The following is a 24,091-nucleotide window of genomic DNA, read 5'->3' as shown; positions in this document are numbered from 1 at the left end:
GCTATACAATATCATCTATGTGTACAAATGCATTACTTTTTTTAGGATCACATCTTCATTAAGATTGGAGCTACATTAATTCTGAACCTGGAAAGACTTTTCTATAAAAATATGTACCTAAATATAATACTGCCCCCCTATCCCTGTAATTTTTAAGATATACAGTCCACAGAGGTTTCTTCAAAAGAGGTGAAATGCTATCAGATATAGGCCAATCTTCATTGTGACATTGCTGCAGAAAATGTGAAAGGGGATTAATGAAATAGAAAGAATGTTGCAAGTGCATTCTTTGGAAAAATAAATCAGGTATCTATTCTGGTGTAGAGATGGGATGTTAGAGGCATGTTGAAGGCTGCTCTGCTATCACCAGTGTAGGATAAGAGTAGTACAATACATGTACACCTGAAATCTGCTGTAGTGTGCTTGTGTAAACTAAGTGTGCACAATTTGTTAAAAAAAAATAAAATAAACATGAAGAAAAATCAGCAGCATGATCGATTTTTTAAAGTTGTTAAGCAAATACCTGTATTCAAATTAAACTTTTTTGTCAACAAGATTAATTTTTTTAAGAGGCTTAAATACATAGATCTTGCTTTTGCACAGTTCTGATCTTAGCATGGTCCTGAAGTAAATCTAATTTAGCCAAGCAGTTGGAACAAGTCCAGAGAAGGGCCACAAGGATGATCAGGGGACTGGAGCACCTCCCATATGAAGACAGGTTGAGAAAGTTGGGGCTGTTCAGCCTGGAGAAGAGAAGGCTGCGTGGAGACCTCATAGCAGCCTTCCAGTATCTGAAGAGTGCCTATAGGGATGCTGGGGAGGGACTCTTCATTAGGGACCATAGTGATAGGACAATGGGTAATGGGTTAAAACTTAAACAGGGGAAGTTTAGATTGGATATAAGGAGGAAATTCTTTCCTGTTAGGGTGGTGAGGCACTGGAATGGGTTGCCCAGGGAGGTTGTGAATGCTCCATCTCTGGCAGTGTTCAAGGCCAGGTTGGATGAACCCTTGGGTGAGATGGTTTAGTGTGAGGTGTCCCTGCCCATGGCAGGGGGGTTGGAACTTGATGATCTTAAGGTCCTCTCCAACCCTAACTATTCTATGATTCTATAAGCAGTGGTAATTTAAAAACAAAATTTAAAAACAAAATTTGAAATTGCTTTCATATGTTCATACAATAAACTTTTTTAATACCACATGAAACAGCATCTTCTGATGACAAAAAAAAAAACAAAACAAACCAAAACAAAAACAAACAACAAAACACAACCTTTAAAAAACAAATTTAAATTCCAGAATTTCATTTTCCGTAGGGGAAAAAAAGTTCTGTGGCATATCTTGTTACTCAGTCAGCTCTCCCTTACAGAGAACCCTGAACAGTATTTATTACAAGACCTGTTAGGAATTATTTTATCAAGTTCAAATATGTTAATGGAGAAATGCTGCCCCCTACAAGGCTTGACAGCCAGGTAAGCTGACTTCTGCAATCTTTTTATTGTCTTCAACTCGTGGGGGGGGTTTTATAGCTTCTACATTCAGAAGTGTATTAGCTTGCCTGGTGCTGAATTCACAGGCTGGTCTTAAGCACATCTGTGGCATTACAGAACTTAATGCAAAGGGCGCACAATGTAAATACTCCAAAGTTGCCTGATACATCTTGCTTACATTCAGTAGGCCAGCTAACTGGATTTTCAGCTAACTGGAAATAATTGGTTGAGCAAAACCTAGGCTGTGGCTCTATGGAGCAACCTGATGTCTCTGCATTGTGTTCTCCAAAACTTCTCCAGCTTCTCAAAACAATGTGCTGATAATGCACTGAGCAAGTTCAAGTAGCACTGCATGCTACCTGTTTAGTGTGTTCTCATTCATACCTTTAAAAGCTGACTCTCAAGAAGTCCAGATGATTTCTCATAGCTCTACATCTAACCCAGTAAGTCCTGATGAACCCAAAATGCATCAGCTGTGCCTGCAGCACAAAGTAAGTTATGTGTCTGAAAAGTGGGTGTACATATATAAGATACTATTTTAGTAATTAAAGCCAAATTATTTTGCATCACACATGTACAAAACATTAAAAGCTGCTGACATATTAAAGGACATTGTAATTTACAACAAAATAAGAATCAATATTTACTCTGCTTTTGAAATAATAGCCAGTTAGTCAATGTCATTGTAAGCACAATGCATATGCGAACAGCAGCCAATACAGAGAGACTTTTTTTAAGTTGTCTTCCATAATTACATATTCATAAATTGATAGGACTTTTCCCACTCTCCATCATACTGAGGAGTTGTGATTATTTTAAGAGATTATACCGTACCCCAAATAAGTGTCAGTGACATTCACAGGCAGTTTCTTTCCAAACTTCACTTTACAGTACAAATTGCTACAGTTTTCTTGTTTAAGAGGAGACAGAACAATGTGTTGGAATTTTAGATTTGATGATAGCCGTAGCCGCCTGTTGAGAAAATAAAACAAATTGAAACAAGAAACACTAGTACTACATATGACAGCATTCATATAGTCTCTATAAATTGTATAATTCACAACTTTTACTTAGTTATCTTCATTATTAATCAAATCATAAAAAAATGAGAAGTTGCTATTTGCTGAGAAATTTACTGTCAAAAATGCTGACAACAATGAACTGAAAAAATGGACCACTGTGATAGGTAATGCTGGAGAGTAAACATCAAACAGAAGAGATATGCAAATTCATACCTAAAACTGGGCATAAATACAGACATGATATACTATGGATTTTTAAACAGAGAAGTAATACTCTGGAAGGGCCTTCCAATAAGAGTAAGAATCATATACATTTTAACACATGTAGAATAGAAATTTTATAAATTCATTACTTGTATTATATAATATTGAGTACAATCACAACTTAGGAGTTTGTTTCCAGTTTATGTTTTATCTTATTATAGTATTTTTTTAAAAGACTTACAGAAATACCTACTCACAAAAATGGTAAGACTACAATAAATCAGCGGACAGACAGAAGAATTAGAGGTCAGTGATTCTCTGGATTAGTTACATTATCTAGAACTGAATTTTCAGATCATCAAGATGAGATGCAATTTTCCTTTTCCTGTCTCACATCATTTAAATAAAAAACTCTCATGCTGCTTTATTTGTTGTGATGTTTTTCAGGTCTGTAATACAAACAGTGATTTTGCCCTTAAATGAACATGAGAACACGCACACACACAAAAAATGAAGTACAAACTTAGAACTGGTAGACCTATATTTATGGTTCCTACTCTTTAGGTTATTCTTATTCTTTACCAATGACCATTTACTATAATACATGCAAGTGTTCATAGGGTCAAGAAAGCCGGTATTTTCTCTTCCACATGAATATCCAAGCCAGTACTCTTTTTTCTTCTCTCTTTGCACATGTATAACACAACAAAAAATGGCAACAGTGTTCAGCAGAAAAATATTCTGCCATCTGCTACTTAAAGCTTTTTTTTTTGATATATTTTATTTTTAATTTATAGCAATTGTAGCTCTAACCTCTATGTTAACCAAGGTGGGCTGGAATGGGACTATCTGATTTCCACAGCAAGTGATCTCCATAATAAGCTATTAGTGAGAATGGTCAGGCATCATCAATAACAGCAAAAAGTCTCTTTTAGAAAGAGTAAATCCTGTTGAGAAAAGTATGTAGGCTCACAAAAGAAAGGAACGCATAGCGTGCATCCAGCCCAACTCAGGTGTCAATATTCCAGAAGGGGAGGAAGCTGTTTACTAGTTGACATTTGGTGAATTCTTGGATCATTCTTCATAGGCAACTAGCCTACCCTATGGACTGTACAAGGAGCTCACAAGCTTTACTCCTCAGTATAAGCATTAACTTTCTAAGAAGTGTTGTAATGCCCTACTTGGAGTAAGGACTTAGGCATCCTGGGTCTTACCCCACACAACTAACCCATCTGTCACACCAGTTCAAACGCTGGGTGAAAAAAAGTCTTTCTAGAGAAAAGGAAAATTTTCATGAAAGAGCAGCAAGTATTTCTTTTAACTACTAAGTTTGTATAAACTTCCCACCAAGGACAATAAAATGTTCCAAGCAAACATCATAGGTAGGAATCCACATGTATGTGCATTTGCTCCAAAAAATAGAGCTCTCCTGAATGGGGCTTGATGTGGTGTTCTGTAAGAGTCAGCCATGCAAATTCCTATGTATGTATGGATCCCTTGGAATATTTTACTGAGACATTCTCTTGAATTTCCTGCTCAGAGATTAAAACAATGGAAAATACAAATGAAAAGTGAAATATAAATAATGGATTACAACAAAGCCTAACTGTCAGGATATGGATTATCCAGACTAGACTTAATGCCATTTCTGCTACCACTCAATATATCAACTGACTAAAACAACTCTTTCACTATGGACTGGAATACAGCTCAGCTGATTGCCATAGTGCAAAATTCTGTGGTTTATGATATATGAATAGTAGTGACATGTAAAAATAAGCAGTTTTCAGAATGGGGTAAATCTGAAAGAGAGATGGAAGCTGATCTGGCAAAGCTGCATTCAAATGTGAAGAGTACAGAATAGTCATGAGATCAGCTCACCTTTCCACCATATTGCTCCAACTTCTGTAAAGCAGCAGTAATTTTTTCTCTAAATTTCTTGTTCATTAATCTCCTTGAAAGCTATTGGAAAAGTAAAATAAAAAGGTTAGTTGCACAATGTAATACAGTAGATGCAAAGAGGCCAATATAATTCTATTTTATTACTTTAAATTTCCACAGATAAGATGAAATAGAGATGAAAAGGAACCACTTTATAGCTTGTCACTGATGTCAAAGTATGAAACTCAGTGAAGGTAAAAGGAATAAAATGTTAAGTGATGAGAAATGTTAATTCAAAGAAAGCTCAACTGTTCGCCAAAAAATGCTTCATTTTTCTTTTAGCAAATTTTGAAGACCTATCAACCTTATAAAAATTAATTCTTAAAGTGTTGCCCAGATGAAAAGTTTACACATTTTTCATGTGCACTGAAAAAGATTTATTATAGTGGAAATGCTAAAAAAACCAACAAAAAAACTTCCTGCAATTTCTCCCTTCTGCACTGGATGCCTAAAAGGTCCTTTTATTTTGCTGTAAAATCACACTTTGGAAGTAGGCTAAATGAAACCATGACAAGCCCATCTGACAGAGGACTCAGTATAAAAATACTTTCCATAATCTCCCTCTAATTTTATTTAATGAAAAATTCCTTGTGCAGAATTCTCATCTGAAAGAAGTGGGAATATTTGCTTAAGTTAATTTATTGGAACTCTCACAGATCTGTTAAAATGTTCACACTTCAAATGCAAAACTCAACATAAACTTCCCTTCAAAACACAGCCTCTATTTCACCTCAGGCTTGAAGCTGCATCTTTTTATTATTTTTATTTTCCACTATTCTCTAATTTATGTTAACAACAGTTTTTGGACCTTGCTAGAACTTTATAAGTCACCATATTATTAAAGAATTATGGACTTACACAGGGGAATATATGAAGCTTGTTTTTCATGGAACTTGAGTTGTACTGTATCTATGCAGATATTATAGTAAACTTCTCAACAAAAGTACAATAAAAATACAGATCATATTTTACTATAGCAGTAAAAACTTACATTTGTGAGTAGATGCTTAAGATGATCATTAAGAGATGGGCCAACCACAGCACTCAGTTGAACTAAAGCATCCAATCCTCTTCCAAATACTTCATCATCTGAATGGGCCTCCAGAGGGGGAAAGACAAATCCCATCAGCAATATTCAGACAAATGCACAAGTTATTTTTAAAAATTAAAATTACTGTGTAACTGCTACTTGCTATAATGTTACAAGTTTAGAAATCAAGTACAATGTAACAATATTAGTATCTAGAGGTAACATTTAAAAAACATGTATTTTTAGAGTACAAAAGTATCCATAAAATGTCAGAGAAATTCTTGCCTTTCTTTTGAAACAAGGAAACTAATAATTTATTAATGATGAAATAAAAAATTTTGCATGCAAACCAAACAGTTTACTACACCAACAATTTCAGGGCTCCCAGCATATTAGAAAGAACCCTTCAAATACTGGTATGTTGAAATTGGGAGATGACATCTTAGTTACATAGTACCCTGAATCTATGTAATACTTAACCATAATTGTCTTTGTTGGAGAAACACAGGAGCCAATGAGTTTCTGGCTCAATTAATTTAGTCCCTTGCCAGCTCTGTCACCTGCAGCAATGCTCAGGCTGTTACCTACTTCTAGGGTGCTCTGTCATTCTTGTTAATCCCATTGGAAGGTTCTTCTCTACCTGAATTCTCTAATGGTCTAGTTATTTCACTCTTCCCTTAGCAGAGAAATTGATTCACAACAATTTATTTTGTTCTTGTATGAATACTGACCTTTATTTAAAGTTATTTTTCCACTCTGATATTTGGGCCCTGAACATTTTCTTGTTAATTAGAAGTCATCGGCTGCTTGTGTAGTAGAAGGTTTAACAAGACTTTATACCAAAATAGTGCAGCAATGAAAATTACCAGATGAATAACAGTAATGGGAAGAACACATAAGAATATTTTTTCTAATTTGTCTTCCAAACTGAACCAAAGATACTCATAACACACAATTCTGATCTGTTACACTTCTGATCTGAGAACACAAAGAATTTTCAACCTTTCAGTGACCTCTATAAAACCAGAACTAATACTCAGGTAGATTAAAGGATAGCAAGAAGCTAAACCAGAAAAGAGCTCTGAAAGTTATGAAAAAAATCCAAAAGAGATTACCTTTGAGGACCATACTTTTACCTCACTTTATTTTCTGAATGAGTAGAAAACTTAAAAACGTTTAAAAAATTAAGAATATGACCTCAGAGATTTTAATGGTATTCTTCCCTTTTTCTCATTGGCATATTCTATCTTTGTAGCAGGTTTTGAATTTTTAAATCAGAGTATCAGAATTATTTGGGTTGGAAGCCAAAAGCCTATGAAATAGACTTATCATGTTAATATTTTCCATGTAGTCCTCACCAGCACAACAAAAAAAAAAAAAACAAACCCAAAACAACCTGTATTAAAATATCTGCATGAAGAGTAAGACATACCAGTGCAGCCTTTAAGACTGGAACTAGACGAGGTAGTAAGGGAACTGCTTTTTCAGTAGCACCATCAATCATAAGTAATTCTTTAAAACCCTCCTTTGAAACAAACGTATAGGGATGTTTTGTTTCTCTCAGACCCTGTTGCAAATGTAAAACATGTTTGCTTAACAGCGAGTCTTCTTTTAAACAAAAACAATAAAAAAGTTGCACATACCAGCAAGATGTTTAGATTTTATTACATCACTTCAAAACATAAAGTACACTAACTCCACCATGTGGAGCCACTGCAACTTTGCTCAGAGAATATTCTTAACTAAAGAACTACAAATAGCAATGTTCTTGCCCATCTTCATTCATACAAGATCCTCATAATTATTATTTTTTTTTTTTTATTTCCCTAGGAGGTGAGTCTGAGAGAGCTTGCTTAACTTGTTACAAAATGCTGTTTTCAATTAGGAAATCCTGCATCCTTAACTTTGCAAGAAAATTGAGTTTACCTCTGCCAATGTCACAAGAAGAGGATCAAAGGGAACAGTTTCAGGAAGGCATTCCCACTGCAATCTGTGCTTTACTGATCCATGCACTAACCTATATAAAAAAAAAGTTTTAACAAATTAACATATAATAATACACAATTTATTGCTAACACTATTGACTTCTAATACATCACAAATTGGTTTGCAATATTACTAAAATTTTATATACATAATTTCAATATGCACTGCTGTCCTTAGTGAAATGGATAATAGTATTTAACAATGCAATTATTATCATTTCCAAACATGGTGTTTTTCAAAATTCTGCTGCCAGTCACATAGAAATCAGAAAAAAAAATTACAAAATGTATAGATGCCTCTCATAATGACACAAAGATGCTCTCCTTGCAAAGTCACATTTTGATAAATATAAATAAACATTTTCCTCAAATAACAATTGGTAGGTGAAGTCAATTGAAACTAAAAGAAAATCATATTTGAATCCATCAGTTACTCCTAAGATACATAAAAATGCTGTGTATTAATGACTATTTTATACATGTATATTCATGCATGAATGATTACTTAAATTTTTGTTATGTAATTTTGCATCCACTTACAAAACAGTAAAGTGCTTACTGACTAGGCAAATATATAATAAACAAAAGCAACTTAAAGAACCACAAACTATTAATTACTAGTAGTTTTGTTAACATGTGATATTGCTGACAACTACAGAATTGGAACATTCAAGAAAAGTTGTTATACTACTCCAGACAAAAAAGACTGCAAGTTGTCTACTTACTAAAGTGGCATGTATTCTATTGTTAGTAGGGAGAAGTAAACACCATTATCCGGAGAAATAAACTTCTTTCATGAAAGAGCTTCAGCAAACCTGCAAACACCTAGCTGCAGTTTTAAAAAATAGCTATGGTATTAACGCACAACATAGCAAAAAAAAAAAAACAGAACCAAAAGAAGGCAATTTCAAAGACATAGAAAATTGCCTTCTGTTCTGAAAAGAGGTAAATATCAGAAATCTTTTCAGAAATGAATGGAATCAAACAGCCTATCTAAAAGATCAAACATGAATAGATGTATTTCAACCTGTGTAATTCTACCTAACCATCATATACTTGGTAAAAAAATAAACAAAGCCTACCCACCTGCACGGAATGCCACCTTTAGCGTATATAGCAGCAAATGCAGAAGTTGGTCGAGAATAAGCACCAAACTGTGACCACAGAAAAACAAAAAAAAGCATTATTTATTAATAACAATGTTTGACAACTCTTATGAATATGTTACAACCCCAGTTTACAAATAGAAGGAACTTAGTCATATGAATCTAAAACGAATACAATTCCCCAACCCTGCAGCTATGGGGGGTGGAAAACATATTTGCTACATTTACCAGAAAACTGCTTTTCAGAATTATCTGGCTAGGAAGTTGAAAAAATTAGTAAATAATGTAGGATCAGAGCTGTCCTACTGGAATACCCAGTATTTCTATTTTCTCTTGCAAATCTTAAATCAAAAATCGTACAGGTTTTCTCCTTAGTTGATTTAAGGACATCCCACTTTCCTGATGCTCTTATTGTTGGTATATTGGTAACATGCAGAAGGCATGAACTCCAGTGCCATCTTGACCCAAGTAGAGACAAAAGGACAAATGGAAAGATGTGGGAGAAACTCCAAATGTTGGGTAAGACAGTATAAGGTCCCTGAAATCAGCAGCAAGGTTCACATTGGCTGAGAATCTAGGGAAGACTCGCTGGAGAAGGAAACCAGCAGCCTCACAGGAGGAAAGCCTATCCAAATTTGGCTTTTATCACCTACATGCTTCTTATGTATATGAACTGTGATATTTGTTAGCATGATCATTCAATGCTACTTTTCAGATTAAAAGCCTTCTTTGCAAGTCTATGTGAATAAACAACTTTCATCAGTCTTCTCCTGAGAACCCAAATTCTTCATAAAGTATTACATATTCACAGTACTTGCGAGCTTCAAGTAATGCTCTATTTTGCTAGATTTTATGAGTTCTTGACGATCATCAAGATGATACCTGATTCTTGGTTTCACTGCATAATTGGAATTAGCTCCTGTAAAGTAGCAGGTGTCAAAATTTATAACTATACCAAATGAACTCCAACCCTTTTTAACAATTAGTTCTAAATCTTTTTTCAGGGCAAAAGCACGCATAAAATAAAAATGTCACCATCCATGCCAGAATTGTACCAAGCCCCCTTTTCCCCTTCTTTAAAAAAAGTAATAAGCATATTTACTTCTCAGGCCTTTATGCTTAGAAATTAGGGAATGTATGATTAATAACAAAAGCTTAGTTTAAATTTACACAACAGGACCAGAAAAAGAATGTCCTGCATGTATTTCATACAGCAATGAAATTTCTTCTGACAGGAGAACTGTTTAAAACAAACAGAAAACCCATCACCTATACTTCATCCCTGGCAGTGTTCAAGGCCAGGATGCACAGACTCTTGCGTGACATGCTCTAGTGTGAGGTGTCCCTGCCTATGGCAGGGGGATTGGAACCAGATGATCTTAAGATACTTTCCAACCCAAAACATTCTATGATTCTATGATTTTATACATACCGGATCAATAGTTTTAGGATTCAGCTTGTCACTAGGCTTTGGTTTAGTTGCGGGTTGTGGAGAATGTGGCAAAGGAGATGTCTTGCTCTTCTGTACTGCAGTCTTAGGTTTTATTTGGATGCCTGATGACATTCTGAAAACACTGCTTTCTAGAAATGATAAAGATTAAAAACATATAATAATTTTCATTCTTATATGACTGTCAAGTGTTAAAATCTCCAAACCTGAAGACTGACATGAACAATCAATCAAGAAAATCTCAGTAAGTGTACTAGAAAACAAATGCTTATTCTTACACATCTTACGCAGTACATGGGATAATTATGACAGTCTTGTCACTCCATCTGTCAAGTACACACATTTCCTAATCCTCCCCTTTACTTCTGCACTTTGACACCTGCAGCAAAAGTGAAATCAGCTACAGTTTGCTTTTAGGGTAGCCTACAGAAATCTCAGCAGTATTACGGTGCTCAGCAGAACAGCCAGCAGTGAAATAGGTTGGCTGAGTAAAGTAACAGCAGAGGACAGTAACAATCTGAGGAATAGCCAGGATGAAGGAATGAACAGAAGAGCAAGTGGATTAAGAACATAAAAAAACAAAGCAGAATCAGTAACACAAGAGAACAGAAATAAAAAGCAGAAAAGGAAGAACACAGAAAATTAATTCTAATTCATTCAGTAAGAAGAATTAAAAGTATTTTCTTAAAAAGAATGCAAAAATAGCTTTCTGTATACATCCTTAAATACTGATTTAGGTATACATATCTTCTAAATGTTAACGCATCAGTGTTAACAGGTGTTACTATATATGTTTGTAATTGGGTTAAAATGTCCCTGATAAAATTAATAGTCTACTGCCTTTTAACTTGCCAAGCCTGACACTGATGAATAAACCTGGCAAGAGGTTTCCAAACATTAATAAAATTATAAAATGTGAAAATGCTAGTTCTGAATATTGTAATGTTCAGTAATTTATGCTGCAGTGCAGTCTGGGTGGAGAAAAAAAAATAATAAATAAGAAATTACGTTCCTTTCATAAACAAAAAATGACACTGTATAGAAATTAAAACAATGGGAAGCCAATTAAATAATACACACAAACAAATATTGCCACAAGGATGAGCATGGTGCTTGCCATCCAGTCATCACCTTTCCCAAGTTGATGACACCTGTTTTTGTCTACAACATGATTACATTCCAAACACTGAGATAAGGATGAACTAGAGTGGCTGATTTTTTTTCTATGCTGCTTCCACGTCCTCAGCTTTATAAACCACCTGCCCTAATCTCTGCCAGAATCCTGTACATGCAGCCCTTGCTTAGCTTCTAATTCTTCCCTCCAAACAGAATTTCTAGTCAAGTACTAGGATTATTTCCAAATCTTTCGGATTATTTCTGTTTCTGGTAAGAAGTGATAAGGTCCCAGCACTTACATAGTATGCTATGCCCTTATGACTTGCAAAAAAGAATGAAACCTGATGTCTGTTTTTACTGAATGTTGAAAAACAACATGCAATAATGATCACCGTATTTTTTAAAATATAAATACAAAGCAAAACTAAAATTGAACATATAAATCAATGCTTCTTGATTGATTATTGTCCGTGATCAGGACTAGTGATGCACATCAGTTTACCCACTGCAGATCTTGTTTTCTTTTTCCTACCATGTTCATAATAATAATTTTCTAGTGACAGTCTTTTTAAAAGAAGAAGTAACATATCACAATTAGACAATTAAGTCTCTTCGGAGCATTCAAAAACTTACATGACACTTATGGGAACCGTTCTGCTTGTAAAGCACAGATCATTAAACCCAGAAATAATCTGAAGCCCTAAAAGATAAACAATAACGTAGGAAGAAAATTTAGTGATTTTGTTAAGTGCCAGCTCATTATCACAAAACTCTAATCACACTAGTGTCAGAAAACACATTTTTAACTATCAAAAAAATAAGAATCAAAATGGCTTTACACTATAAAAACACCATATAAATTCTTGACATTAGCATTATATATCACAAAATAGTGCTATCAGTGTCAACCCTCTCAATGTACAATTGCTCATAATGCAGTCATCATGCTATTAACAATATGTTTTTCTCAGAAAAGTATTCAGAAGTAATTCAGACGTATTCAAATTCTTTTCTTTTCCAAGAAGTAATTGAGATGCATGCCAATGTCTTTACTAAGATTTTAAATAATGACAAAATCTTGACGCACTTAAAAAGTTACCATCAGTTAAAGTAAACAATAAAGGCCGTGACAACAGGCAAGAACAATGTTAGCCCTCTGGGACAAAAGGCAGGACTTGAGTACAGTGACAAGGGTTTTGTAAAAACTAAATTGAGACAACATGCCTACGTATTGGCAGAGGAGGAGGTGGCAGAGAGTGGAAAAAGGACTTTTCACAAGGAGGCCTTAGTCTTCAGCGCAAGATGAAAGTTCTTGTGTAGTCACGAGCTGGGAGAGCCACATGCATTTGTAGAGAGAGCAGACAGCAGAAGTATAGCTGCGAGTCAAACAACTGACACACGAGGTACAGAAGTGAACCATCCTACTGGCAGAGGACAGACTTCAAACAAAGGGCAGAAACCCTTGAACAGAAATAGAAAAGGCACCTTTAAAAAACGTCTTCCAAAGCAGGAAAAGTGCCTCCTGGAGTTTGGGTTCTAGAAGTCACTTAAGAAAGGCGGAATGAAAGTAAGTACGATTTTAAAGGCGAGGTTGTTTCCTTACCCCGGTGTCAGCTCTCCCGGAGCGCAGCTAGGGCAGAGAGAGAAAAAAGTAAGGGGCACCAAGCACCTCCAAGAGGCTTAAAAGGCAAAGCTCCGGCAGTCACCACAGAGCCGCAGGTCCGATCCTCTCCACGGGACACCAAAAGACCCTGTGAGACGCTGGACGCGCACCCCTCTTCCGGGGCCTCTCTCTTTCCCGCAGCTCCCGCTCTCTCGCGGGGAAGCCTAGATGAAGGCGGCCAGAGGGGACCACCGGTCCGATGGGCAGCAGTATTCCCGATCCTTACGGCCCCTCCGAGAGCTCCCCGCGGGCCCGGCCTGTGCCGGCCGCACGATACCTAGACCTACGACGCTTCCTGACGGTTGCCACGGAAACTACGGGCGTCCGAGAGGCCAATCTTCCTCGGCAGGCCGCGCCCGCGGCGGAACGGAGTGGCGGCACTCAGCGGTGACCAAGCACGATGACCGCTGAGGTGATATGGCTGCCCCGGCGGCCTGGGGTTACCCCGGCGCCGTCCTGCCGTGCTGGACGGTGTGGGGGCGAGTCTGCCGGGGCAGCTCGGTTGCCAGGAAGTGCCAGGAGCTGGGGCATCGTCTTCAACTGATCAGAGATCAGTACTTGCTGAAGAAAGAGCAAAAATTAGATGAAAAGGCTCCATATATGTTTGTGATTAGAATGGGTATGGTGCATTTCCAGGTGACATTGCCACTCATTTCTATCCACTGTCTTAATAGTTTCCCATTGGAAACGCGATTTGGGAAATACTATTTTGCTTTTATTTATGTGTGACAAAAGTGTGGCTTTCAGGGACAGAGCGACATTCCCATTTGTGATCCTTTTTGTTCCAATAGTTAATTTTTAGGTGTGGTTTGTTTTTTTTTTTTTTCTCCAGTTAATCCACTCATATGATACTGAAATCTCTTGTCATGAATACAGTGTTTATTCATGCAACATCACATCTGAATGTGGTAAATGACCTTTCGGGTAAAAGGTCCCAAAGAATTATGAGAACGCTTCCTTGCTTTCTTCAAGAGATGGGTTTATTCTTTCATGCGCACAACAATAAATCTCCAAGCAAGATATTTTCTTGGTTTGCTTGAATTGTGTGGGATACAACCTTTCCACCACTGCATTCTTTCTTATTTACATAATTTTTAACAAGGAAGTGACTGGGACTGCAGAAGTGAATAAGAAACTTTTCTGTTGGTTTTCCACAAAAACCCAGAAGGGAATGCACTGATAGTGTTGAAAAGTAGTTGTTGACTATTTGAAAACTACCATTGGCATTAGAGTTTAGCAAATGCTGGCATTTCATAATTAGTTTTCTCCAACATGAATAGTTTGTATCTGCCATTAATGGGAAGTTGTAAGTGAGGACATTTGCAGAGTTAAAGTAGGGCTGCATAATTGAATGCCTTTGGAATGCATTAGCATAAGAGGCCTTTTGGAAATACAGAAGGAAAAAAAATATAACAATAATGCTGGAGAAGGGAAGAGTTCTATTTTGTTTCTAAGTATTTTTAACTAAACCCAACAGACATTACAGTACTTTCACAAAATTATTGTGTTGTTCCACAGTAGTAAAGGCAATAGAGGAATGTATGTCTTTTTTATCTGTAAATTTTACAGGCTGGTAAATGGTCTTAGAAAAATCCAGTAATTCTAAGGCAGACTGTGCAAGTCTTTGAAAATCACACTACAAAATACAGACCAGCATGATCATCTCCATAATGAGAAAAAAAGAACTGCTTTTCTGAGCAAGGTTTATATTTAGCTCAGTGGTTTAGTATCATTTTATACATTTTATGTAGTTGCTTTGGGAGTGCAGAGCAGACTACAACTACATTCAAGCGTGGAAGAAAGCAGTAGTACAATTCCTAAGTCAGTAGGAGGTATGAACTGCTGTGTTGCATGAAGCAAAATACCACTGATCAGTTCTGTGGGGTCAGCAGCTCCCACTGAGTTCCTGGAGGCACAGAAATGGCTGGGTTGTAAAAGGATGAGTTAGACTCCAGCCTCTGTGCAAGAGCAGGGCTTAGTTCAGAGTTCAATCAGTTTCATGAAAAATGAAAAATAAAAGAGTGTTACGGTATGGTGGTGCATATGGTACAACGGAGAGTCTTGCTGTACGTTTAATGTTAAATATACAGACTACACTGCTTGCCTTGCAGTGAGAGGTGATGTGTTGCTGAATATTGTCATGGGGAATATGGGTCAAAATACTTGTAATAAAATGTTTTTGTTAAAATAAAATACTTTTCATACTATGTCCCACTATTTTTGATGGTTGTAGTAGGATCTAGTCTATGACATTTTAAACATATTTGGTGGATGGACAGTTTAGAAGGAAAAATACTGTAAGATCTATATAGTTCAACAAAACATGACAAATTTTAGGTTTTTCTCCATTGTGTTGATACCACTTTGTAGTCTTAAATATGGTGTCATGAGCTGCTGTTATTACTCAAAACTTGTGTAGCATTAGCTCCAGTTATTGTGAGTTTCTCTATTATGTATTTTTTAGTTTGTTTAATTTAACTGCCATAAATCTCTCTAAATGATTGAAAGTGAGTAGAAGACAAAAATATGAATAATTTGCAAGGAGATTTTATCATTAAAAGAAATGTGGTCACTGACATGTATGTGAGTGTGTTCAGGTGAGTATTTATAAATCTGAAAATGAAAGCTGACTCTGCACTGATTAGTTTTTCATAATAACAATACTCAACCAACTTAAATAGAACCAATGATTAGTTAATTATCCATTACTGCTGATAAAACCAATATGCAATTTGACTTTTCATTAGTCACAGTTAAATAGTTAATTGCTTAGGGGTAGGAGAATTCAACAAAGCAAAATGAATTCTGAGGCTTCTGAAATTAAAACTGAGGTTTACTGGGCTATGGCTAATTAATAGAACATCACATAAAACAGTCCTGTTAGGTCTTTTTGTCTGAGAACACTTGTGTTTTTTTTTAAGCTAATTTGTTTTGTATGGTTTAGGCTTGGCCTTTGGCCAGTGCCAATTGGGAAATGGTGGAGAGAATATTTCTTCACAAGTACAGACTTTTGGATGTGGAAGGAAGGGATTTGGTACTTGGATTTTTGTAATTTTTCTAAACCAAGTGCAATTTTAACCCCAGTTGGAGGCTAACAGCTCTTACAACCTAGTAAGAACAGTAAAATAACAAAATATGTTTCCTCAACATATTTGGTAATCCTTTTTAATTTCTCCAGTAACTGAAAAGTCAGAAATTCTCACTGGTCTCTCAAAAAGTGCACATTCAAAACTCAAGTCTCTAGGAGTGTTTTCCTCAGGTAGTCTTCAAACACCATTCCCCAGAGCTTTTATTCTGACTTTACCACTCTGCATGCATTATAAATAGTACCCTATAAAAAAGGAGTTATTTTACAGGGTTTGGCAATACAAACGAGCTACAGAATAGACTGTGGATACCTAATTGTAGCTTTTAGGTTCCTCTGCAAAGATTTGGATGTTCCAGGCACTTTCATTGACAAGGCATTGTCAAGGTTACCTCAGTGCCTGTCAGAAATTGATAGACCTATGAATGTTCCCTTATATCCTCAGCGAAAATTGGTGAAAATAGTGCTGTTTAAATTGAAGGATTCTAGGTAACAAACCATAGATATTACTGGATAGCTTAATATTTTTTTCTGTAACACACTAGTAATTACTTGATCACCTATTGTTAAGTGCTGAATTGCTGTAAGGATTTTGGATTAGCAGATCAAAGTCCTGTGGAAAATTTGCAGGCAAACTCCCAAGAACCAGACTGATCCAAGGAATACTTTCAGGTTTTCATATTGCAGAGTAACAAAAATGCATGCAACCATGACACCCAAATTTAGGAACTTTTCATTACTTATGAAAGTGCTTAAAACAGCTGTGCAGTTGTTTGGTTATACTTTTATTCATCTTGTACTTATGACCATACAAACCCAACATTCCTATCTCCTGTAGTTAGCTCGTACTGTCAGAAGCCGAAATAGACCACTTATACCCACATACCAATGAACTGTACTGTCTTAAAAATGAAGTTAGGATTAAAATGAGATATATCAGGATTTGTTTGTTTTCTTTCTGATTCTTCTAAATTTTCATATTGCCATCAATAATGGCAGTTCAGTTTGTTCTTTATTCTGGTGATGCCAATTTTTCAGGAAGAACAATTCGTTCCATTGCCATCTCTCAGATGGTGGCACAATCACAGCTACTTCTGTAAAAGTACTTTGCTTATTTATGGAGAAAGATCCATTCCCACAGTCAAAAAAGTAACAGTTAGGAACCTATATTTCTTTGAATCCCTGGATCTAAATCCAAGTTTTATGAGATTTGGTTTCCTGCCTCCCTGCTGTTCACTGGAATCTTGAGTCCTAATTTGTTTAAGGAGTCCTTACCACACCACAAAACGTCAATAGGTAAACAACTAAGAACAAGACTCAGAAAGTACCGAAGGTAAGCAGGCAGTGGCCAGCAGTAGCTTATGGGGAACATTAACGAGAAAGCTGTGGGTTCAGGGAAAGTAGGTGCCAAGCACTTGGGGGGAAAGAAAAGAGGGAGTTGGATATATATCTGTGAATTCTTGCCTGGAGTTTACAATGCTCAAAATGCTCAAAGCTAACAAAAAGTTTTGGAAGCAGTGCTAGAGGGCTTACTGGGTTATGGAAGACTCAGGTTCAAAAATCTGCTTTTGCGTGATTCGGAGCATAGACTCGAACCCAGGCTCTCCTGCCTCTCAAACGTGAGGAATACAAGGTGATATATCCAAGTGTTATTCTTGGCTGCTTTAGGATGTCTCTGATTGTCCCAGAGTACCAACTTTCATTAATTATGCTTTTGACCAAACAGGTGCAAGTACCTGTAAGTTGAAAAATAGAGAGAGACTGTATCTGTGAGCATAGGAATCCTGAAAGATGAACTGGTACCCAGTGTCACAGAAAATAGTAACAGGACTAGAAACAGCACGTTCTCTGTATAAACCAGAATCTACCTTTAAAAAATGGGAAAGAATATTCAAGGGTGACTACTTTATTACAACTTTGGGTGCATTGAGAAATGTTCTCCACTATTTTATATTGCAGATAGTTTTGTATGATGAGTGCCACACTACACAAATAGAAAAAGAGCAAGTAAGCTGGCCTTTCTCTTCCCCCCACAGAGAATGCCATTATTCTCTTCCTGCTGATTTTTGTGAAGCTGGAATTTGCTTTTAGGCATACAAGAAAGTTTTCATGGGATAATGTTCTTTAAATGCAAGACAGACATGCATGGGTTTTAACTGTGCACACCAATTTTTATAATTTTTTGAAAATAAAATCTCTCTACTAAATTTCTAAAGAAGGATAATCATAATATAAATTCTACTTAGCAAAATAATTAAGCAAAGGTTGAAAACTTGCAGCTGATTGTTAGGGTGCTGCTATGAGAGTTGACCGACATGTTTTCGCTGTCAGGGTTGCATAGAAAAGAACAGACAACTATAAACATTTGAGGCACACTCTGCAGTTTTCTGTTTTCCCACTTGGTGGCAATCATTCACTGTCTTGCCTTCCTGTTTCTGCGGTTTCTCTGGGAAAGCTGCTGCTCTGTGTTTTGTAGTCCCTCGGTTTGGTGAGAGAAACAAGGGAAAACACAAAGTTTTCTGTTACTTCAAATATCAAGGGTGGCAAAATAGAGGAGTTTGTTAAGTGGAAATGGAAGTATTCCACAGTTCAGTTGTCAGAGAAATTGTGTTCTTTGTTAGGAAACCTTTTACTATTCTTTTTTCCCCACTGTAAGGCACGGATCAGTAGCGGTATATAAAGCATTGATTAAGAGCAAGTCTACTGGGCTTTATAGGCCTGTACAGAATGAGGTAAACAATAGTAAATGTGAAAAAGTTGCCCATGAGTTAACAAGCCATCACAAGAGTGCTGCTTTTTTGGTTGGTTTTCCTTTTTTTTTTTTCTTTCCCCAACAGCAAGAATAAATCCATGTATTTAGGACTTCTTGGTCTACAGAGAACATGCTGGGGCAGAGGTGTTGTTGCCCTGGCTAACCAAAAATATCTCTGCAGAAGCTGTAGCTGGGCACAGTGTTGTCTTTTATAACGTTAACAGATCTTTCAGCTTTTCCCTGAGTCCATGAGGTTCCTTTTGGTGGATAAGGGTGAGGGGTAGCAAGAGCATCTGAGGCACACACAGCTTGGATGTACTGCCTCACAAAAGCATTTAATGTCCTCCACACACCAAGCACAGCAGGTATTTGAGATAATAAGTCCAGGGATGGTAAGAAAAAGTATATTTTTTATGATATAGAGAAGGCTTGAAAGACAGACTTAAGGTCCATAGAACTCAATTCAAGTTCGTGGCTGAGGACTAGTAACAGCCTAGGAGTGCTGGCTGTAGTGATGGTGATAAGGATGGGAGCTGTGGTAATACAGCTAGAATCAAAGCTGGTGGTGATAGTAAAAGTAATAGTTTTCATCTTTACTCTTTTCAGAAAGTGGTGTAGCAACAGCCCACAAGCCCCTCTGTCCCTTGCACACAGGAGTGGGGGTGTAATACTGTACTGCTGTCACTTTCTCTACTGGATTTCAGAGGAAGATGAATTCAGACTCCGTAAAACAAACAAAGAGACAAACAAACCAGGAAAAAGAAACAAAAAGAAGAAAAATAATGCCTTTCTAGGAAAGGGTGGTGGAACGTGGGGGAGGAAAAGGAGCAGTGCACTGGGGTTGCAGAGGAAGAGAGAGGGGGGGAAATTAAAAAATGAGGATATCAGGAGGGAACCACAAGCAGAGCACAGCATGCTCATGACTTTTAGACTTCTATTCATGGGTTGTACTTCCTGTAATTCAGACATAATTTTGGTTTTCCACAGTTTCACTTTCTGATATGCAAAGAGACCTGGAAAGAGAAACTAGAGGGATATTGGTGGGGTAGGAGCTTTTGCTATATTCATCATCATAGCACACTCCCATAGTCTTTATTTGAAATAGCAGAATATAAGCATGTATATTTTTGAGAAAGGAAAAGGAAAGAATGAGAAGGGTAAAGGTACAGAATGAGTACCTCACTGCACTGCTGTTCTGCAGACTGCACTGCTGTCACTGAATGCTAACATCATCCCACATGTTTGGGTTGGCTGGTGAAACTCATGGGCTGATATCCCTGTGGAAGGTGCTGCAGCATGTAGGACTAATCTCAAGAGCAGGTTGAAAAGAGTAGTGTGCTTGTAAGAGAGGCTGGGAATGTGATAACCTGGAAATTTGGTAGTCTCTGTAGGATAAAAACTGATAATTATGCAGTATGGGGTGCAAAAGAGGAAGCTTACTGAGAGCCTGTCTGGTGCAGGTATTTGCCATGAGACAAGTGGCAAGTGTATCATTTATCAGCTTTGAGTTTTGAAAGGTAATTATGTTCACAAGAGACCTGTGTATTAAAAACAAAACTACTATGAACTTGCCACCTCACCAAAAAATCATTTAAAAAGTATTGCGCGTTCTGTCTAACTGAAAGAATGTGATTAAACACTGGGTCAGATCAAAGATTAAGACATCAGTGTCCTGTAGTTAACTGTCCCATCTGAGACAGCCAAAGAGGGTGCCTACAGAAGCCTATGTGAACCATAGCAACTGTACATTACATTTCCCTTGAGTATTCTCCCAGCTTTCAGCCATTTGCCATTCAGGAACAGCCTGAGCCAGGGATGACTGCTGCATATTCGGTAATCTTCAATGGGTTTCTCTCATCTGGGTTTCTCCTGTTGAACCTCAGGAGACTATTAGTATTCACAGTAGCCAGCGACGAGGTGTCTCATGGCTCACACTCACCTTTTCATGTTGATTGTGAATTTGATACCTGCTAGTTTAAGTCATATCAAACAGTGCTTCTGCTCAAGTTTTTTCAAGGTTAAAACAAGGATAGGAAAAGTTTATGTCATTCCACAGGTTGTTTTTTGGCTAGTTAATGAAAAATATGGTGTCACTTCCCAGATTCTCAGTACCCTCTCTTTGTTCCTAAAGTCCCAAACTTCTTTAGCATTTAACTTTTCTAGACAGTCTGCAAAATTACAGTTTGTTTAATTATAACAGTTTTTCTATTCAGTAATGTAAAGCAGTTCGGTCTGTAGTGGGCCAGAGTGTGCTTTGTAACTGTCAGATGGCTCACACTGTGTATAGAAATTTTACAAAACACAGAAGACCTCAAGGTGTTCTCTCCTGTTATCCTCATTCTTTTGCTGTTTATTTTGCTTATTTGCTTCTTTTGCTCATCTGGAAACAGATAGAATTTTTGGACAGGACACTCTAGTCTGTTGCCTGTTCCAGCCCCACCTCTCACATGCTTTTATCAGTCACTGTAGGTGTAAGTTTCTATCCACAAAACTGAAAATGGCACCATTTTCATTACCAGCCCAATCTAGGAAGTGCAGTGTTCCACTGAAAATATTGGTAAAATATATTCTTCAGAGCAATGTAGTATTATTCCATCCTGTTTGTCCATTCACTTTTTTTTAGCATACTAAGAATGCACTTCTAAAGTGATTCTGTAAGTTATAGTATGGTATTCAGTCTTGGAAACTGTTAACAGTGTTCTAAAGGTGACTTAGTAAATAATAGTGGTATTATTATTCGTTGAAAAGTGAAGCAATCAGTGAGGGACGAACAGCGGTAAATAAACAGGTGTCCTTGCACAGTCACAAAAGGACTGTATCTGTTAGGGCAGATATTGTGCGCATTCCACAAAGTAGTGAACAAAAGCAGTGTGTGGGGGAGGTTAGATCACCAGTTGGAGGTTTTTTGGTCAGTTGATTGGTTTTGTTTATTCTGACTAGCTACATTCTTGTTTGTGTAGGTATTTTAATGCTTTGTGACTTTTGCTGAGTATTAATTATCTATCAAGGGCAAGAAGTGCCACATTCTGGGGAGTGAAGGCAATAAGGTTTGCATAAAAAAAGAGTTCATGAATGAGCTCTGAGGCCTTGGTGCTTGACAAGCCCTGGGGCGATGAGCTGAAACCTTGAAGGACAGGGAAGGTAAACAAGCAAGCCTTGGGAGGATGGGCCGGGATGTAGTTGTGGCGGAATCTCAGCTGGAGGCCAGAGGATGTGGGGATTGTGAGAGGGTCTGAAACACTGTGATTGGACTATTTACCTGGAGAGTTTCACAGTGGCCAATGAGATTGAATGTTGTATGTATGTGCAGGTTGGGAAAGTACCAAACAAGGAGATAAAAAAGGCTTGGTGGTAATAAACGAGGATTTGAGTCTCTGCATCAACTTGAGTCCGTGTCATGAAATGCCACACCACTTGAGTGATTTTTCAGCATGTATATTATTTCTTTGACTCAAATAATAATAATATTATTTACACTGTCCTTCTCCACCAAGGTGCAAATTTGCACTTGGTTTTATGATATAGCTTAGGAATTTATTCAATAATTTATTCTTAAAGTGAAGAGGTGATATTTAAATCTCTTTGATTTCCATTGTTGATCTGATCTATTACTTACAACAACAGTTTGCATCCTAGCCATGAATATTGTATTTCATAGGGTACATGTATGAGTAGTGTAGTCTATTAGTAGTCTAGTAGTGTATTTCACTATTGGACACTGGACCATGTCAAAAGGAAAAACAAAAAGATTAATCCACTGCTTTGACAAGCTCCAGGTATTTTATTCTTTAGCTCAATCTTATAGTTAGATACAAACTTATCTAGGTATTCTAGTTTTGATGTGTGTGTTTATATGCTTATATAACTTCCTTCAGTTTTACAGGTTCAAATACAATTTTCTGGAGTGCTGTTCCCTCACCACTAATCCGAGCAAATCCTGAGAGCTGGGTCTTGAGCATCAGCTGTGCCAGGGAGCTTGTGAAACTAGGTATAGAGCAAAGTACAAATGCAGAACTGCTTCCAGAGCCAGTCATGTGCCCAGTAGCAGAGTGTGCCTATGCCATGCAGAGCAGGGGCTGTGGTGTTAATAAGACCTGTGGACTCGTGCCAGCAGCTACCCAACACTGAACCCCTGGACCTGAAAGGATAGCAAGAAAACTGCATGGCGCCTTACAGTCAGCAAGAAGCCGTAAGAGTTCATTAGCTCTTATCAAGGTCTGACTTGGCTTATTAACTACAGCTCAGCACTGCATTTCTCCAGTTCCTGGTGTGGTGGCTGTAGGTACCAGAAGTCTTCTCTGCAATCTGAAAGATCAATAGTTATTTTAATAAGAGAGAATTGTTATGTTCACAAGACCCTGAGATATCTCAGACTTAAAATTACACTGTGTAGTGATGAGGGTTTCCCAAATTAGTTCCAGCTGGGCTGGTATGTCTACACAACAAAACCTGGCTCCTTTTAGAGCTTTCTGCTAATCCCTACAGCAGTATATATACATTTCTGTGACCCTGCCCCAGCACAATTCACTCCTCCTCTCAGTTGTGCTCAGTTTATGAAATCTGTAAAATTCTGCACAATGCCCTATTTCCCCAGGTGCTTGGTTGCTGCATTAAGAACAAAAAGAAGTGCTATAAGAAGATAATATTATTGCTAACTAAATTGTGAGCAGTTCACCAAGCTGGAGTCCAAGGTTCGACTGCACATGCACATGCATTTTAAGTGTATAGGTGGCCACATGAAAAACAGAAGCACCAAAAAGATTTGTCACCGACAAATCCTCAGTGACAATCTGTTAATAACAATACATTGGAAACACATTAAGTCCATGAAAGATTTAGAAAAACAAAATAGGAAGCAGCAGTTCCAGTGGGTCTCTTTGAAGTGCTGTTAAGCACTGCAGCAGAACCATTTGGAGAATGGAATGAGGCTTAGAAAAGAATTGTGAAAAGTGCTTGGACTGGAAGCAGGGCTATAAAATTTTACATGGGGACAAAAGTGTTCATTGCTAGAGCAAAACAAAAAGAGAACTTTAGTTTATAAAAGATTGAAGATAGCATTAATCTCAGCCATTTGGATATAGCTCACAAGTACAAAGTAATTCACAATCATAAGACTGAACTTGATCAGGCTGAAAAATGGCATGTGACCATTTGTACTAAAGTGATTGTTTCTGCACAATAGGATACAATAAAACTGTTTCTGCCAGGCCCAGTTCAGGGCTGTTATGTGCCCTCAAGACACCATTTG

At 37.3% G+C, this 24,091-nt stretch overlaps 1 protein-coding gene across 6 annotated transcripts; it reads right to left on the bottom strand.

Annotated features, from left to right (window-relative positions):
- Positions 1 to 1,520: 1,520 nt before the first annotated feature.
- On the bottom strand, positions 1,521 to 13,406 carry PACRGL (parkin coregulated like). Of its 6 annotated transcripts, none has more exons than XM_061470128.1 (8): positions 13,294 to 13,406; positions 10,210 to 10,358; positions 8,758 to 8,825; positions 7,613 to 7,703; positions 7,119 to 7,253; positions 5,648 to 5,755; positions 4,597 to 4,677; positions 1,521 to 2,461 (listed from the first exon to the last, which is right to left on the bottom strand). In XM_061470128.1, exons 2-8 carry the CDS (start codon positions 10,339 to 10,341, stop codon positions 2,405 to 2,407), a joined length of 672 nt encoding a protein of 223 aa, XP_061326112.1. In that variant the 5' UTR covers positions 10,342 to 10,358; positions 13,294 to 13,406; the 3' UTR covers positions 1,521 to 2,404. The 6 variants fall into 6 exon arrangements, with proteins under 6 accessions (XP_061326112.1, XP_061326123.1, XP_061326083.1 ...); XM_061470139.1 differs by having other exon boundaries at positions 13,233 to 13,304; XM_061470099.1 differs by lacking the exon at positions 13,294 to 13,406 and adding an exon at positions 12,947 to 13,219.
- Between the last annotated feature and the right edge of the window lie 10,685 nt (positions 13,407 to 24,091).

The sequence above is a fragment of the Pezoporus flaviventris genome, unplaced genomic scaffold, assembly GCF_033815535.1.
Source record: "Pezoporus flaviventris isolate CSIRO_AGI_PZ_B2104156 unplaced genomic scaffold, CSIRO_AGI_Pfla_v1 ptg000002l, whole genome shotgun sequence".
Lineage (NCBI taxonomy): Eukaryota > Metazoa > Chordata > Aves > Psittaciformes > Psittacidae > Pezoporus > Pezoporus flaviventris.
This window is presented reverse-complemented; position numbering and strand designations above follow the sequence as displayed.

Excerpts from the sequence above, each read along its gene's own strand:
- PACRGL (XM_061470128.1), bottom strand. The coding sequence starts at position 10,341 with ATGTCATCAGGCATCCAAATAAAACCTAAGACTGCAGTACAGAAGAGC. Across the intron at positions 8,826-10,209 it reads ATCCTAAAACTATTGATCCG|TTTGGTGCTTATTCTCGACC; the intron begins GTATGTATAAAA and ends CTGTGGTCACAG. Across the intron at positions 7,254-7,612 it reads TTCTTGTGACATTGGCAGAG|GGTCTGAGAGAAACAAAACA; the intron begins GTAAACTCAATT and ends CATTTGCAACAG.